At 41.3% G+C, this 18831-nt stretch overlaps 1 protein-coding gene across 10 annotated transcripts in view; it reads left to right on the top strand.

Moving 5' to 3' along the window:
• The window catches only part of RPRD2 (regulation of nuclear pre-mRNA domain containing 2), a 101512-nt gene continuing 82681 nt past the window's right edge, over positions 1 to 18831 (top strand). For 3 of the 10 annotated variants that reach the window (XM_059138452.1, XM_059138454.1, XM_059138451.1), the window contains exon 1: positions 6 to 1215. In XM_059138452.1, the coding sequence (XP_058994435.1) occupies positions 1011 to 1215 (205 nt within the window). In that variant the 5' untranslated portion in view covers positions 6 to 1010. Of the gene's footprint in view, positions 1216 to 18831 lie in introns of all 10 variants that reach the window. The other 7 variants (XM_059138450.1, XM_059138449.1, XM_059138448.1 and 4 more) reach the window with 5 other exon arrangements.

The following is an 18831-nucleotide window of genomic DNA, read 5'->3' as shown; positions in this document are numbered from 1 at the left end:
CTTGTCGCGCGTCGGAGCCCCGAGGAGTTAGCGGCGGCGGCGGCCGCAGCGGCAGCAGCTGCCACAGAATAACAGTGACCTCTGAGCGGTGGGAATTACCCGGTCTGCTGTAAGAGTTGACAATCCCAAGAGGGAAACCTCGCTTGGAAGTAAAGGGCGGGGCAGAGCGATGAAGCTCCACCCCCAACCTCTCCTTAATTTGACCAACTCCCTCACCCTTCCTCCTGGTTTTTCCTCCTAGCCCTCTACACGCGGGTCTGGTGCGCAAGCGCACAAATAATCGTAGCGCCTCCTTGGCCATTAGGGCTTGAGGGCTTCTGCGCGCGCTTCCCGTTCTGGTCCTTTGATTGGTCAGACTGCCCCGCCATCACGCCTCCCTCTGCTTTCTAGGTTGAGAAGGAAGCGGGGAGGCGGAGCGAAGCGGCGCGTGCGCGATACTGTTGCTGTTCCTTTGCTGCTATTGCGTTGCAAAAAAAATCCAGTCTAGGTAGCCTTGGGCCTTTTCTGTGCTAGAGGATCTAAAGGAGAAAGATTTCTGCAACTGAAGGGGCAGTCGGGTAGTATTAAATTTAAGATATTAACGCCCAGCTTTACAGGAGCGTGGTGATAGGAGTGGGGAATAGCCTTAGCTTTGAGAGCTGAAGAGTGTAAAACCATTAGTTTCGGGGCCAGGCGTTTGGAAAGGCTTTGCAGGATCCGTTTTCAGCGCAGTTCTTCCGTGATTATTGACTGGTTTAAACACAACCCCTTGAGCAATTCTGATAAACCTTCGATACCCGCAGCCCTTAGAGCCTGTAGGAGCCACCAGCGTGCCCAGCAGCTGGTCCTCCCGTCCTACCTCTAGAAGAGCCTAGCGCGTGCACCATCCCCACCCCCTGGCCTCCTTCCCCACCTACGGCTTTCACGCACTCGCAGTGATTGTTTTGCCCGCTCCCGCTCCCGCTCCCGCCGCCGCCGCCGCCGCCGCCGCGGCCGCCAGAGGAGCAGCAGCGCTTGTGCAAACCGGGAAGATGGCGGCCGGCGGCGGCGGAGGCAGCAGTAAGGCCTCCTCCTCGTCGGCCTCTTCGGCAGGGGCTCTGGAGTCCTCGTTGGATCGAAAATTCCAGTCGGTAACTAACACCATGGAATCTATTCAAGGCTTGTCGTCTTGGTGTATAGAGAACAAGAAACACCACACTACTATCGTCTACCATTGGATGAAGTGGCTCCGGAGATGTGAGTGTTGGGGGTGACTAGGGAAGGGAAGACTGGGGAAATGGAAGGAAATCCTTCCAGAAACGCCTGGGTTTTTTTCCCCACGGAGCCACTGCATTCGGTTGGCGTTGTTCACATTAATGCTTTGACGCGAGTGTTCCCAAACCCAGCCTCCATTCCTAGCCACAGTTGTCCTGAGCTGCCGGAGGCTCATCATTTCTTGGATTTTTTTATTAGCTAGTTACCCACTTGGGGTGTGTGTGTGACCTTGGGCTGTTGGGCCCAGATCATTAGAGATTTAGGTGTTATTTTAGAGCCTTGTAAGGTGCTGTTGTCTTTACTGAACCTTCGCGGAAATTATCGCGTCCGTTTATTTCTTACAGGCCTAGACGTGCTCATGATTTCTGGTTTTCGTGATGATAGACAAGCTATGGTTTAAGCAGTAGCAAAACCACTTCTTTGGTATATGTTGGACCACTATTTTACGCTGAACTATAATTCGTGATCTGTTATACGAAGGGCCTTGCTTGGGTGAATGTTACGAAGTAACGGGAGCTCCACGTAGAGCTGAAGCGACCACCTGGGAGGTTTCCCCGTACCTGTGTTTGCTGCAATAAAACACGGGCTTCTTGATACTGCCCGGAAATAACTGCAGTCAGTATCATCACTTAATACCTTAAAATGTAAAACATGTCTGGCTTCTTTTCAGTCACTTGAGATACCTTTTTTAAAGAATAAGTTTGGCTTCATAGGCAATCAAAACAGGAAATCGGGATAATATATGGTACTTTCTTTCCCAAGTAACTGCTTTTTTGTCTCCCTTGGGTATTTTTTTCCACTTTGCTTCTTTTCTACAGAAAAGAGGTATGTATATTAAACTGTCAGGAAGCATGGACTGTCTCCAAAACATTTCAAATCTTTTAGGAGCAAGTGTGGAGAATTCATTGTTGCTTCCTGCTGAGAAGAGGGTTAACCCTAAATCCATATATATTTATTTGACATTTTGGTCTTTTGTTGCTTCTTGTCTATGGCATGTCACCAGTGAGACCCATCATCCAGTTCCTCTTCTTACTCCACTTCTGCCATTGGCCCTATAGTGTTTTGGTTTGTGTTAACCTTTGGGGGAGTAGATGGATAAAGCTTACAAAATCATAGGCCCCAATCTTCAGACTATGTGTGTAAAGTTATTGTTGGTAGAGATGTGGCACTTGGAGTAATATATACTGAAAAGGTTGTAGAACCAAGACAGGATTACCAATATTTACCAATAGATTGGTGTTACTTTCTTCCGAAGAAGTAAAATTAGAACATACAATATAAACTATGATAACAGTTATCATTAAAAGACTCACATGTTTAAGGATCTGCTATGTGCCCAACCCTTTATTGCCACTTACGATATATCCATCTCATTATACTTTAAAATAACCCTAAGAAGTGGATTTTTTTTTACATATGGGGAAACTAAAGCCCAGAAGTGTTAAGTAAATTGCTTAAGATTACACAGAAAAAGTGTGGAGTTAGGATTTGATTCCACCATATCAGATGACAGTGACCACATTTAACTTTGTAGTAATGTTTTCAAGATTAAAAGAAAATTGTTCTTTAATGTACTTGGTACACTAGGTGTACCAATGATACACCGTGGTAGCAAATGCTCATCCAAGTCTGAAACATACTTTCTTTAATTGTCTTAAAACATTTTTACAAAATTATACAAGCATTTAACATTTCCTACCTTTGAGCTCTGGTGCTTTACTTGCATGGTTACATCATTTGCAAGACTAAGTTGGTCCCCATCCCTGCCTTGTGGGATTTCAAATGACAATTAGAATTTTTTTTCTAGTTAGCAATAATGAGATATACTGGAGCCAGAAGTTTTCTGCCTCTACTATTGTTGATATTTTGCCCGAGCTTATTTCCCCTGTTGATATCTTGAGTGAAAAAGTGATTGCTCTAGTAAAATACTTGATTTGAAGTGCATTATATGTAATTTATGTAGTTAAATGCTTTTGGCTTTCTAAAAACTTGATTCTTTTTTCCCTAGTGTAATGGAACTTTCTAAAAATGGTTCAGGGTTATTTGTAGTCATTTTGTGTTTACCTTTAATGAACATCATCTATTTAATCTATTTCAATGTAAATAAAATTTGAGAGAAATTTTCAGGAGAGTAATGAAGGGCACAGTGAAAATAGTTGATGCATTAGGCTTCATTTAGTTTCATATTTCTTTACAGTTGGGATTATTTTAGTTTGAGTTCGTTTCTAAGTCGGGTTTAGGCAAGTCTGCGAAATAGGTGTCTCTGGCATTCCCAGCCTTCGTGTCTGTTTTCCCGATGTTACTTTTGCTTCTCTTTTTTATTCTAGCATCCATTATTTAATAAGTTGTGTTTAGACCTCAGTGTGAATTTAAGTGTGTTAGCTCTTCCAAAGATATTTTCATATGACCCTTTATTCCATATGTTGTAATGAGAGGCTTTTGTTGATTTTAAAGGAAATAATTTGGAGAAAGCAAGTAGGCTTCTGGAAGATACACTCCATAGCTGGGTTCTAACTGATTTTATTTAGGCTTTTTAAAATTTGTCCTGAAGCATTTATTGCCATCATTTTTAAAACTGATCTTTCTATAGCATAAACAGATGTCATTACTGTGTTTCAGAATCCTCCACTGATGTCCCATTGCAACAGGTTAGAATCTAAATTTCTTTATTGTGGTCTATAAGTTCCTACACCATCTGCCTTGCCTACTACCTCTCAGGTTTCTTCCAGTTCCATTTCTGCATCATTTAGATTCAAGCTCGTGTATTACCTGTTCAGAAAGGCCCTCTCTTAATTGACCTTATTTCAGGTGGTCACTTTGATTGCCTTCTGTCACTTCACATTGTTTTCAGTATATGAAATTACCTTGCTTATTTGTTTACATGTTTATTGTTTGTCTTCTCCCACCAGATGATAGAGCTAGGTCTTCTTTGCTGCTGTATCCTCAAGCAACTAAAACAGTGTTTGGCACAAAGTGAGCTGTCAGTAAATATTTGCCGACATAATTTTGTGTATTAATCAAGAACTTGAATTGTTTTAATTTCTATTTATCAGAAAGATGCTTATAATTAGTGAAAGAAATGATTGCTATGGTTTTCAGCAGGTTCAAGATATGGCTCTTTTTGGACTTGATGTTCATATAACCAGATTTTCATTTCTTTACTTCATTTGTCCCTCCCATTTTTAATGTAAAATAGAAATCAATGTGGAAAAGTAGAAAAATGCAGACTTTAGAATTAGACATAGATTCAGACCTTAATTCCATCATTTAATACTTAGGTGACTCTACACTTATATTGCGAGCCCCAATTTCTGATCTGTAAGTAGAGGTAATAATTATCTCATAGAATTGCTGTCTAGGTTTGAAAAGATTATTTATTTTAGCATAGGTTCTAGCATATCCAGAATTTTCAAATTATTTATTATGATGACAGTGATGATGCAGATAAAGATTGTCTTTATCTTAAAATCCTGAGTATCCAGAATAATTACAGCAGAACTTTTTTGGGATATAGTGCTGGAAATTCCCAGTTGGAGCAGATGGATTGGACCAGACACTAATGAATTAACAAGTGCTCTGAAGAACTAGTAGGACAAAATGGAAATTACTGTGTTCATGATATTTCCATGTTGTCTTGTTTCTTTTTAAAAGTAATTTATTTATGTATCAGAGAGAGAGCAGTGCACAAGCAGGAGGAATGGCAGGCAGAGGGGGGAAGCAGGCTCCCTGCTGAGCAAGGAGCCCCATGTGGAACTGAAGCGTTTCACCCAAGCTGAAAGCAGACGCTTAACCCACTTAGCCACCCAGGCAACCCATGTTGTCTTGTTTCTAACCATTGAATGGGTTGGTCTGTTTTAGAAGGTGGTCTGAGAATTTAAGTGAGTTTTTTAAGAAAGGATATAGAAAAATAGAATCATTTGTAGAGCAGAAAATCTGTTAAGAAGTCCCTTCAGCTATTTTTGATACAAACTAAATATTTTACACCCACCCCAGACCTTGTACTGATTAACCCACTTCATTAGTTATCAACTTAATGGCCAGTCTTTTTTTCTTCTGCCTCCCCTTACTTTTTACCCCTTCCACCTCATTTGAAGGAACTCATAGTACAATGTTTTTTTTTTCTACAAGAGAAACTATTACATAAACATGGGCTAGCAAAAAAAAAAAAAAAATTCTCTTTTTACAGGATTAAATTGTTGGAGAGAATTTGCAAAGTGCAGTTACTGTTTTGATTTATGGCAGTGGTTTCTCAGTTTAGTACTCACAGATCCTTAGCTGGACTATGAAGATGGTGATAATTTTTTTTTTTTTTAAAGATTTTATTTATTTATTGGACAGAGAGAGATCACAAGTAGGCAGAGAGGCAGGCAGAGAGAGGAGGAAACAGGCTCCCTGCTGAGCAGAGAGCCCGATGCGGGACCCGATCCCAGGACCCTGAGATCATGACCTGAGCTGAAGGCAGAGGCTTAACCCACTGAGCCATCCAGGTGCCCCCAGTCCTCATAGATCTTTGAAGTGTAGGTATTGTTATGATCGCCATTTTATGGATGAGAAAACAGAGACACTAAAAGATTGAGTAACTTGCTGATGGTTACAGAGGTATTAAGTGGTAGAGCCAGGATTCAATCCAGACATTCTGGATTTAGGGTGAATACTCTTCACCACTACTATACTGCTTTTCTGATCCATAAAATACTCTCTTTCTGCCATGCAGAAAACCTTTCATTACTTGCTTATTTATCCAAGGTTAGGCTTTGTAGATTAACCAGAATGTTGAAATTTTAAATCTCTGTGGGTGTTTTTGTTTTTGCATTCTGTGGCAAAACTGATTATCTTGTGTGGATTTTGAGTTCTGATAGTATTTATGTTTTTGCTTGAAAATATGGTAACTATGAAAGCTGACTACTAGATAAAAATCTCTAAATATGGGGTTATTTGGATTAAATAATAAATTTTTTTTTTTAAAGATTTTATTTATTTATTTGTCAGAGCAGCAGAGAGCACAAGCAGGGTGAGCAGCAGGGAGAGGGAGAAGCAGACTCCTCACCAAGCAAGGAGCCTGATGTAGGGCTCAATCCCGGGAGCCTGGGATCATGACCTGAACCAAAGGCAGACACTTAAGGACTGAGCTACCCAGGCAGCTGCCTTTTTTTTTTTTCTTTTAAGATTTTATTTATTTATTTGACAGAGATTACAAGTAGGCAGAGAGGCAGGCAGAGAGAGAGGGAGAAGCAGGCTTGCTGCCAAGCAGGCAGCCCGATGTGGGGCTCAATCCCAGGACCCTGAGATCATGACCCGAGCTGAAGGCAGAGGCTCAACCCACTGAGTGACCCAGGTGCCCCTGCCTTTTTTTTTTAAGTAATTTCTGCCCAATGTGGGGTTGAACTCAACGACCCCAAGGTCAAGAGTTACTGAGGTGACTGACTGAGCTAGCTTGGTGCTCCATAAGAGTTTTCTTGACAAAAAGTTCGGGGCATAGTATTGGTCAGTGGGGAGTGGAGTCTGCTATTGTATATATATATATATATATATATATATATATTTTTTTAAAGATTTTATTTATTTATTTGTCATAGAGAGAGAAGCGAGAGCAATCACAGGCAGACAGAGTGGCAGGCAGAGGAAGAGGGAGAAGCGGGCTCCCCGCCAAGCAAGGAGCCCGATGTGGGACTCGATCCCAGGACGCTGGGATCATGACCTGAGCCGAAGGCAGCAGCTTAACCAACTGAGCCACCCAGGCGTCCCAGCTATTGTATATTTGATATTCCGCAAATCTGAGGGTCTGGGACCATTTCTGCAGCTTTGGCTTCTGAAATGTACTTTTTTTTGGCACAGATTTAAAAATTTTTGTTATTTTTTAAAATAATAGAGGTTGGAGTGCCTGAGTGGTTCAGTCAGTTAAGCATCTGCCTTAGGCTCAGGTCATGATCTGGGGGATCCTGGGGTTGAGCCCTGCATGGGACTCTCTGAGAAGCAGGGAGTCTGCTCCTCCTCCCTCTTCCTCAGCCTCTCCCTCTGCTCACATACATGCTCTCTCTCTCTTAATAAATAAATAAAATCTTTAAAAACAACAACAGAGGTCAACCACAGATGTAGATCTCCAGCAATAAAAGCAGTATCTCAAGTGCCAGATACTTAGCAATTTAGGTTTCCTACCTAATAATACCAATACCTACCTATTAAGTCACAGGTAATAGTTGTAAGTATCTGTGATGTGATCCAAAAGCCTAAAAACAAAAAGTAAACACAAAAGCCTAAAAACAGCTGGCATAGTTAACTGTTTATTCTCTTTGAAATCCATTCTTGGCAGCAAATATGTAGGCTAGACATGTAGAATATATAATATATAACAGTACTGCCATAGGCATAAAGCTTTATAATTACATATCACATGTATACAGACGAATAATACAGGTGAACTAGAGAACAGATTCTAACTTTGAGTAGGAAGATGCGTTTTGCTTATAAGTCCCTAGTTTACATTCGGTTCTTTAACAACTATTTGTTGAATACCTGTTGTACCAAGGCCTGGGGATATAGCACGTGAACCAAATGGAGAAAAATTTTGCCCTCTTGGAGCTTATACTCCAGTGAGGTGAGACAACAAGAAAATAAGTAAAATATTAAATATATGTGAAGGTAAAAGTATTAGAAGTGCTGTAGAGAAAGTAGGAAAGGGAAATACAGAGTGTTATAGGGGTTTGCAGTTTTTTTTTTTTTTTTTTTAAGATTTTATCCATCCACTTTGACAGAAAGAGAGAGAGAAAGAGAGTGCACAAGCAGGGGCAACATCAGGCAGAGGGAGAAGGAGGCTTTCCAAAGAACAAGGGAGCCCAGCGTAGGACTTGATCCTGGGACTTCCGGAACATGACCTGAGCCTCAGATGCCCAACTGACTGAGCCACCTAGGTACCCAGGGGTTTGCAGTTTTAAATTAGGTTGTAAGAGAAGGCCTCACTGGGAAGGTGACATTTGAGCAGGGAAATGAGGTATTGCAGTATAGATAAATGAGAGTGTGAGGAGAGAATGTTCCAACACAAAGAGAACAGAAAAATACAAAGGTCCTGAGGGTAGAATGTGCCTGGAAAGTTTAAGGAAGGGCAAGAAAGCTTTTGTGGCTGGAAAGGAATAGGTACAGTGAGGTTTGGCAGATGATCTCAGAGATTATGGTGGGTGATGGTGGGAGGAGAGGCATATCACAGTGTCTTATAGGTGTCAGAAGGACTTTTTTGGCTTTCAGTCTAAATTAGATGGGGAGCTATTTGAGCAGAGGAATGACATGAACTGACTTTTTTTCTTTCTTTCTTTCCTTTTTTTTTAAGTGAGCTCTAGGCCCAGTGTGGGACTTGAACTTGTGATGCTGAGATCAAGAGTCACGTGCTTGGCGGACTGAGCCAGGGAAGGCATCCCATGATTTATGTTTTTAAAAGGTCATTCTGCAGGGCACCTGGCTTAGTTGGTTAAGTGTCTGCCTTTGGCTTAGGTTGTGATTCCAGGGTCCTGGCATCTATGGCGGCATTGGGCTCTCTCCTCAGCAAGGAGTCTGCTTCTCCCTCTTAGTCTCCCTCTGTGCTATCTCTCTCTCAAATAAATAAAAAAACCTAAAAAAAAAAAAAAAAAAAAGGTCATTCTAGTTGCTGTAGAAACAGGGATACCAGTTAGGTGGCTGTTGTAGTAATCCTAGAGAAAGGTGCTGGTGGTTTGGACCAGGCTGTGGCCCATATGGAGGTGATAAATAATTTAATTCTGGATCTATTTTGAATGTAGGTCTAACTGGATTTCTAGATGGATTAAACATGGGCTAAGAGAGTAAAGTAATCCAGAATGACTCCAGTTTTTTGCTGGACTAGGAAGAGTTGATATTTATTAATATGGGGAAGGCAGTAAGTGGAGCAGATTTGGGGAGGAAGATCAGAATTTTAGTTTTAAATGTTAGGTTTGTGTTGTCCATATTTTAAAGTATCTTTATTGAGATATAATTCACAAATACAAGATTCATTCATTTAAACTGTAAAATCAGTTGTTTTAGTATGTTCACAGAATTGTCCAACAGTCACTATAGGGTGTCTGTTTAGTGTATAGATTATTTTTGGAGCCACAGAGATTGAGCTACATGGGAGTTAAGTATAACTAGATGGGGCACCTGGGTGGCTTAGTGGGTTAAGCCTCTGCCTTCAGCTCAGGTCACAATCTCAGGGTCCTGGGATCAAGCCCCGCATCTGGCTCTCTGCTCAGTGGGGAGCCTGCTTCCCCCTCTCTCTGCCTGCCTCTCTGCCTACTTGTGATCTCTCTCTGTGTGTCAACTAACTAAATAAAATCTTTAAAAAAAAAAAAAATCTTAAAAAAAAAAGTATAGATAGAGAAGGAAGCATGGGAAGAGTACTAAGTGTAGATAGAGAAGAGGTCCAGAGAGAAGGCTCTGGGGCAGTCAGTATTTCAGATACTTCTTTCTGCTTATTTGATCTAATATGTTCTTGGCTTAGGTTCTTTTTGAGGTTCAAGGTAAACTTTATCTCAGCTCCCCAAAGAAGTAATCTATTTTGAGCTCTTGTTTAGACTAAATGGCACTTCCGGATTAGTTAGGCGGTAACTGTATCTTAATTACCAATTATAAAATTATTGCATAATGATTCTCTCCCTCTCCTTTGGATGCTTAGGTCACTTTTTCTTTATTCCACTGCCCTAAATTCATAGAGATGTACATAATATTTTCCATGTTTCCTGACAGTGTTTTAAAACATGAACTACCTAATTATGACATATTTCATTACTAGATGGCATATACTAAATGAGCTTTTTCACTTGGATTGTGAGACTTTACAGTCAGTCATTATGTTCTTCATTTAGCTATGTTGTCTCTGAAATACAGAAGGGTGACACTATAAACATGGCCGTAGGTGGGTTTGAAGCATTATATATGACATAATTTTGTTATACATTCCATAGTAAGCTAAATGTTAAATTATGTAGCAAGTAAACATTCCTATAGCTAAAAGTGTGAAACAATATTGACAAACTTCGAATGGTTCTTTGGTATGGAAAGGAAAATTTCATTGGCAGTGAAAAAATACTAATTAAAATTTGCTCAGATAGGTCACAACAAAATTATAGTTTTGTCTGCATAGAAGGAGTGAGTGTATGTATGTGTATAATTTCTTTTTTCTTTTAAAGATTTTATTTATTTATTTAAAGATTTTATTTGTTTATTTGAGGGAGTGAGTAAGAGAGGGAGGGAGAAGGAGAAGCAGACTCCCAGCTCAGCAGGGAGCCTAATGCAGGGCTGGATCCCAGGACCCCGAGACCCTGGGATCATGACCTGAGCCGAAGGCAGCCGCTTAACCAACTGAGCTACGCATTTATTTAGCATTTATTTATTTAAGAGAGCAAGAGCGAGCCTACGCAAGCACACACAAGCTAGGGAGGAGCAGAGAATGACGGAGAGGGACAAGCAGACTCCCTGCTAAGCAGGGAGCTGGTGTGTGGACGTGTGGCTCCATCCCAGGACCTGATCATGACTTGAGCTGAAGTCAGACAGTTAACCAGCTGAGCTACCCAGATGCTCCTGTATGTGTATAATTTCTTAGGGGGTAGAGGCTTATTGATTTTATTTTTAGTGACTTGGCTTCCTGCTTTTCATAAACTAATAAATCATAGATGCATCCAAACTCCTTTTCTCCTAAGCTTTTGTCAAACAGTTATGATACTTGTTTAAAAATTTCAAATGTTGGCAAAGTAAGGATACAGAAGGTTTTTTAAGGTGTAGAAGGAGCTCAGAGACCCTAGTAAAATTACTCCAGAACTCAATAGTGTTATACAAACCAGCTAGACTGAGTTTCTCATCTGTTTGTCAAGGAAACAAAAAGTAGTTTGTGTTTTGTGGTGCTTTCAGATCCCACTGCCTCCACAGATTTTAATTATAGAACACTGGAGAAATGCACATCTTGTGGAAAAAGTAATAGAACAGAGTTACTCTTTTTGGAAAAAAGGCAACAATTCCATCTGTGCTTTGGAATATTGAAGTTTTTCTAAGAACAGTTAAAAAAAAAACCCAATTTTTATTCTTTTCTTAACAAACATTGAAATAGAGTCTCTTTGATGAAAGAAATGAAGTGTTCAGTATTCCGGGTTTATTTTGTTTGTGGCCTTTATCTTTGCCTCCTCTCTTCTCCTTCCACTTCACTTTCTAGTGGTTAGTTTCACTTACTTTCACTCTCTGGTTCTTTGGTAACCCACTAGCCGAGAGTGTGTGTTTCTTTATTACCCTTTAGTAAAAGTTGCACTGTTAGAAGGGAAAAGATCTTTTAATGTTAAGAATTGTAGCTTAAGGGGCGCCTGGGTGGCTCAGTGGGTTAAACCGCTGCCTTCGGCTCGTCCTGCGATCGAGCCCCGCATCAGGCTCTCTGCTCAGCTGCGAGCCTGCTTCCTCCTCTCTCTCTGCCTGCTTGTGATCTCTCTCTGTCGAATAAATAAATAAAATCTCTCAAAAAAAAAAAAAAAGATTAAAAAAAAATTGTAGCTTAACATTTTAAAAAATATTTACTTTTTTTTTTTTTAAGATTTTATTTATTCATTTGAAATATATATATGGGGGGGGAGACTGAACAGGGAGAGAGGCCACAAGAGAGGGAGAAGCAGGCTCCCCACCAAGCCAGGAGCCCGAGACCATGATCTGAGCTGAAGGCAGACGTTTAACCATCTGAGCCGCCCAGGCTCCCCTATTTATCTGTTTAAGTTTATGTATTTAAGTAATCTATACAACCAGCATGGAGCTCATACTTAGGACCCCAGGATCAAGAGCCACATGCTTCTCTGACTGAGCCAGCCAGCCACTCATGACCCTGAGATCATGACCACCATTTTTTATTTTAAAAAGACCAGAATGGATCCTATATTGTTTTCGGGTTCCCTTTACCATCAGGGTAATTTTAAAACTGTAGTAAATGGGTTATTTTAGGGGCACCTGGGTGGCTCATTGGGTTAAAGTCTTTGCCTTCAGCTCAGGTCATGATCCCAGGATCCTGGGATGGAGCCCCGTATCAGGCTTTTGGCTCCCTGCTCAGCAGGGAGCCTGCTTCACCCCCACCCCCACCCCTCTGCCTGCCACTCTGCCTACTTGTGATTTCTGTCTGTCAAATAAATGAATAAAATCTAAAAAGAAAAAAATGTCTTTTAAAAAACTGTGTTATTTTGCGTGCCTGGGTGGCTCAGTGGGTTAAGCCTCTGCCTTCGGCTCGGGTCGTGATCTCAGGGTCCTGGGATCAAGCCCCGCATTGGCCTGTTTGCTCAGCGGGAAGCCTGCTTCCCCTCCCCTGTCTATCTGCTTCTCTGCCTACTTGTGATCTCTCTCTCTTTGTCAAATAAATAAATCAAATCTTTTTTTAAAAATGTGTTATTTTAAAATGATGAATTCTGTGTCCAGGGGACAGTCACTATTACTCAAATTATTAAAATTTATAGTGTGTTCCTATGTCCAAAGTTAGAGAATTTAGAAAAAATTAGAAATACTGAGTACTTGCTCTGTGTAGAACTCTCGATTGGAATTATAAGGAATTTAACTCTTAGTAACTTAGAAATTGAACAAAAATAACTCATTCTGGGACGCCTGGGTGGCTCAGTTGGTTAAGCAGCTGCCTTTGGCTCGGGTCATGATCTCAGCGTCCTGGGATCGAATCCCACATCGGGCTCCTTGCTCAGCAGGGAGCCTGCTTCTCCCTCTGCCTCTGCCTGCCATTCTGTCTGCCTGTGCTTGCTCTCTCCCCCTCTCTCTCTCTGATAAATAAATAAAATCTTAAAAAATAACAACTCATTCTGGAAAGTAGTATGATAGTGTGAGGTTTTTATATGCTATAACAGTTGGACGATTTTTTATTTTTATTTTTTAAAGAATTTATTTATTTGACAGAGATCACAAGTAGGCAGAGAGGCAGGCAGAGAGAGAGAGAGGAGGAAGCAGGCTCCCTGCTGAGCAGAGAGCCCGATGTGGGGCTCAATCCCGGGACCCTGGGATCATGACCTGAGCCGAAGGCAGAGGCTTTAACCTACTGAGCCACCCAGGTGCCCTGAAAAAATTTTTTTTTTTTTTAAATTTGAGAGAGAGAGAGAGAGAGAGAGGACAAGCAGTGGGCAGCAGGAGTGGGAAAAGCAGGCTCTCCGCTGAGCAGGGAGCCCGATGCAGAGCTGGAGCACAGGACAGTGGGATCATGACCTGAGCTAAAGGCAGACATTTAACTGACTGAGCCACCCAGGCGCCCCATAAGCTGTAACAGTTTAGAAGAGGGTATCACTTTTTGGTTGGGGTGAAGGTATGGTGGATATATACGTATTACCTATAATCTTGATATCAACTCTGCAAAATAAGACTTATCTGCGCTTTAAAATTTTATAATCTGAGGGAAGTTGATTGATTATTTGAGGAAATTGTCAGAACATTTATTGCATAGGAAAAGGAAACCAGAGGTGCCTGTGTGGCTCCAGTCGGTTGAACGTCTGCCTCAAACTCCCAGGATTGAGCCTACATTGGGCTCCCTGCTCAGCAGGGAGTCTGCTTCTCCCTCTGCCCCTCACCAGACTTGTGTTCTCTCACTCACGCGCTCTCTCAAATAAAATCTTAAAAAAAAAAAAGGAGAGGAAACCATACCTGATTTCAGGGTAAGGCTAATTTTGGTTTGTTTTATGTAGGCAGAAGTTGAGAGTGGGAGAGAAAAGAAATACAGTGGATTAAAGCCTGAGTTGCTCACAGATACTTCACTATTATTTAGCAGTGTTCTTTATTAAATTTCCAGTCATTAATATAGTTAACTTCACAAATGTCACTAATAGATTTAATGATAAATAGCCAACAAGGCACCTCGCTGTCTCAGTAGAGTGTGCGACTCTTGATCTCAGGGTTGTGGGTTGGAGTCCCATGTTGGATGTAGAGATTATTTAAAAATAAAATCTTTTTTTTTTTTTTTAAGATTTTATTTATTTATTTGACAGACAGAGATCACAGGTAGGCAGAATTGGGGGGGGGGCACGCTCCCTGCTGAGCAGAGAGCCTGATGCAGGGCTCAATCCCAGGACCCTGAGATCATGACCTGAGCTGAGGGCAGAGGCTTAATCCACTGAGCCACCCAGGCGCCCCTAAAAATTAAATCTTTAAAAAGAATAAATAGGGCACCTGGGTGGCTCAGCCCATTAGGCATCTGCCTTTGGCTCAGGTTGTGATCCCAGGATCCTGGGATCAAGCCCTGCGTTGGGCTCCCTGCTCAGGGAGTCTGCTTCTCCCTCTCCCTCTCTGCCACCCCTGCTCATGCTCTCTCTCTCTCAAATAAATATCTTTTTTTTTAAGATTTTATTTATTTGAGAGAGAACACAAGTAAATTTTATTTGAGAGAGGGGCAGAAGGAGAAGCAGCAGCAGCAGGAGCCCAGTGTGGGGCTGGATTCTAGGATCTTGGTATCATGACCTGAGCTGAAGGCAAAGGCCTAACCAACTAAGCCACCCAGGCGCCCCTAAATTTAAAAAAAAAAAAAATCTTAAATAAATAGTCAACGTATACCAGATTTTTATGTGATCTTATTTAATATAACAACTCATGAGGTAATTACTGTATATAATTTTTATTACTGAGTAAGTGTATTAGTAATGTAAATGTAAAATTAACTACACTGGTGACAGGCAAAATAATAAGACAAAGGATAGTAAGTGAAGTACTTGAAGTCTCAGTGAGGGAGAATTTATCGAAGGCATAGGGGTGGTAAACAGTAGAGCCAAGATTCAAATCTAAGTAGTATTTTTTTTTTAGGTATTTATTTATTTATTTGTATATGTATGTGTCAGAGTGAGAAAGAGAGAGAGGCAAGCAGAGGGAGATGCAGACTCCTTGCTGAGCAAGGGGCCTGATCTGGGACTTGATCCCCAGACCCCTGAGATCATGACCTGCGCTGAAGGCAGACACTTAACTGACTGAGCTACCCAGGCATCCCCCCCACTTTTATTTTTTTTAAGTAGTAGCTAGGGGAAGAGGGAGAGAATCTTAAGAAGGCTCCATATGCACCACAGAGCATAACACAGGGCTTGTTATCACAACCCTGAGATCATGACCTAAGTTGAAATTAAGGATCGAATGCTTAACTGACTGAGCCACACAGGCACCCCCAGATCTTTTTCTTTTTTTAAGATTTTTAAAATTGTTTTTGAGAGAGAGAAAATGGGACCAAGCCTGGGGTGGGGTGGAGGGAGGAGCAGAGGGAGAGGGAAACCTAAGCAGGTTCCTTGCTGAGTGCAGAGTCCGCCCTGGGGCTTAATCCCATGACTCTGGGATCACCATCTGAGCTGAAACCAAGGGCTGGACGTTTAACTGACTGTGCCACCCAGGCACTCCCAAATTCAAGCATTCTTGACTCCAGAATCTGTGCTCTACCATGGTGCTAGACTGCTTCCCACTTCTTCCTAAGTTTATTGGTATTTTAGTGTCCCATAGACACTATGTTATATATAGTATAATAGATTTCAAACAGCCTTGTGGTTTTTTCCCCCCAGCTTTATTGAGATATATTTGACATATAACATTGTATAAATTCAAGGTATATAATGTGATGATTGTTTTTTTAAGATTTTTATTTATTTATTTGACAGAGATCACAAGTAGGCAGAGAGGCAGGCAGAGAGAGAGGAGGAAGCAGGCTCCCTGCTGAGCAGAGAGCTGGATGTGGGGCTTAATCCCAGGACCCTGGGATCATGACCTGAGCCAAAGGCAGAGGGTTTAACCCACTGAGCCATCCAGGCACCCCTCATGTGATGGTTTGATACACATATATATTGTAAAATAATTACCACAATAAGGTTAGTTAACATGTGTATCACCTCACAATTACCTTTTTGTTGTTTTATTTTTTAAAGATTTTCTGTATTTATATTAGAGAGCATGCTCATGCACGCAGGCAAGTGTGGGGAGGAGCAGAGGGAAAGGGAGAGAATCTCCAGTAGACCGCACAGAGCCCAGTGCAGGGCTTGATCTGAGGATTCTGTGATCATAACCTGAGCCAAAACCAAAAGTCAGAACCCCAACTGAGTGAGCCACTCAGGTGCCCCATTGTTTTTGCTTTGAGAGAAAGAGAGTGCATGCGCATGCGCAAGAGGGGGTGTGCAAAGGGAGAGGGAAAGAATTTTACCCACTGTGGAGCCCGAGTCCGGCTTGAACTCAGTACCCTAAGATCAAGACCTGAGTTGAGATAAAGAATCAGTTGGTTGCTTAACCAGCTGAGCTGATCAGGTGCCTTACCTTTTTTGTTGTTGTGAAAATATTTAAGATTTACTGTCTTAGCATCTTTCAGGGTTGTTAGCTATAGTATAAGGCTGTACATGAGCTCCCCAGAATCTTATTCATCTTTTTTTTTAATTTTTAAAATTTTTATTATTTTTTAAAAGATTCTATTTATTTGACACAGAGAGAGAGAGAGATCACAAGTAGGTAGAGAGGCAGGCAGAGAGATGGGCGAAGCAGGCTCCCCGCTGAGCAGAGTCCAGTGCAGGGCTCCATCCCAGGACCCTGAGATTGTGACCTGAGCCTAAGGCAGAGGATTAACCTACTGAGCCACCCAGGCACCCCATCTTATTCATCTTTTTTTTTTTTTTTTTTTAAGATTTTATTTATTTACTTGTCAGAGAGAGAGAGAACGCACAGGCAGACAAGTGGCAGGCATAGGCAGAAGGAGAAGCAGCCTCCCTTCCAAGCAAGGAGCCCCGATGTGGGACTCATTGCTAGGACGCTGGGATCATGACCTGAGCTGAAGGCGGTCGCTTAACTGACTGAGCCACCCAGGCATCCCTTATTCATCTTTTAATTGGAAGTTTGTACACTTTGACCAACATCTCCGCATTTCTGCCACTCTCTAGCCCCTGGAAACCACTATTCTACTGTTTCTATGAGTTCATGTACCTGCGTATTTTTTTTCATGATTTCACACAACTGTGAAGTTGAAGGAACTCATTAATTCATATATAGAAATAAATTGAATATGATATGATATGAGATCCTAGTTGTTTTTTTTTATTAAACCAGACATTAGATTTTAAAAAATGTAAAACAATGCTACTTACCTTTACAAAGTAGCATTTAAAAAAAATATTTTTATTTGAGAGAGAGGGGCCCTCCAGAATGTGTGCATGCAAGTGAGTCGGGGAAGGGGCAGAGGGAGAAAATCTGCATGCTGACATGGCTTGACCTAATGGCCCATGAGATCATGACCTGAGCCGAAACCAAGAGTTAGAAGCTTAACTGAGCCACCTAGGCACCACAAAATATAGTTATTATTAGCAAAAATTGTATGTAACATTAAATATAATGATTTTATTGCTGCTTTTAGTGAATTAGTGGATTTTTAGATTGCTTAGTTTTAATTTCTAATATACAGTAAATAACTAGTTTTAACTCACATAAACAAAAGCAGTTTGGGGTTTTTAATAATTTTTTAGAGTTGTTTTTTTTTTTAAAGATTTTATTTATTTATTTGAGAGAGAGACAGGGAGAGAGAGCATGAGTGAGGAGAAGGGCAGAGAGAGAAGCAGACTCCCCGCGGAGCTGGGAGCCCGATGCGGGACTCGATCCCGGGACTCCGAGATCATGACCTAAGCCGAAGGCAGTTGTCCAACCAACTGAGCCACCCAGGCGTCCCGAGTTGTTTTTTTTTTTTAATTTTATTTATTTATTTGTCAGAGAGAGAGCAAGAGCGAGCACAGGCAGACAGAGTGGCAGGCAGAGTCAGAGGGAGAAGCAGGCTCCCTGCGGAGCAAGGAGCCCGATGTGGGACTCGATCCCAGGACGCTGGGATCATGACCTGAGCTGAAGACAGCTGCTTAACCAACTGAGCCACCCAGGCATCCCAATAATTTTTTAGAGTTTAAAGGGATCCTGAAACCAAAAGGTTTGAGAGCCACTGCTTTATAATACAGAGTGACCTTTATCAAGTTTCTGCAAGGTACATAGCCATTGTCTCTCCTCTGAATACTGCATATTGCTCATTGGCTTCCAGGCTTTATCAATCATTTAATTATTATCATTATTTTAACTTGTGAGATCATACATTTGCCAACTTTTTATTTTGCCAAAAATAAGGATTTATAAGTACACTACAATTTATATTATTACTATGATTTTATAAATTACCACTTTATATGAAAAATTTGCCTTGATGTTTTTGTCTTTCAGGTCTTAGCTCAAATGTCTTCTTAGAGGTTAACCCTTCACCGTAGCCAAGGTCCTACCCCCACAGCCCCCTCTCCATCATTCTCTTATTACACCACCTTTTAAATTTTGTTCATAGTTTTTCTCATTATTGTATAAGATACTGCTTACTGAGAGGCATGTGAGAGTGCTTGCATGCGTGGGGAGCGTGAGGGGCAGAGGGAGACAGAATCTTAAGCAGACTCTGTGCTGAGCGGGAGTCCCATGTGGAGGTTGATCTCAGGACGCTGAGATCACTATCCAAGTGAAAATAAGAGTTGGACACTTAACTGACTGCACTACTCAGGCACCCCTGTTGTCATTTTTAAATGCAGTTATGCTATGTTATACTTTTTATATCATGTTTCATGTAAGCTTGTCTACTTAAGCTTT

The sequence above is a fragment of the Mustela lutreola genome, chromosome 10 (genome assembly GCF_030435805.1).
Source record: "Mustela lutreola isolate mMusLut2 chromosome 10, mMusLut2.pri, whole genome shotgun sequence".
Classification (NCBI taxonomy): domain Eukaryota; kingdom Metazoa; phylum Chordata; class Mammalia; order Carnivora; family Mustelidae; genus Mustela; species Mustela lutreola.
Note: the sequence above shows the minus strand (reverse complement) of the source record. Positions and strands in the feature narration are given on the sequence as shown.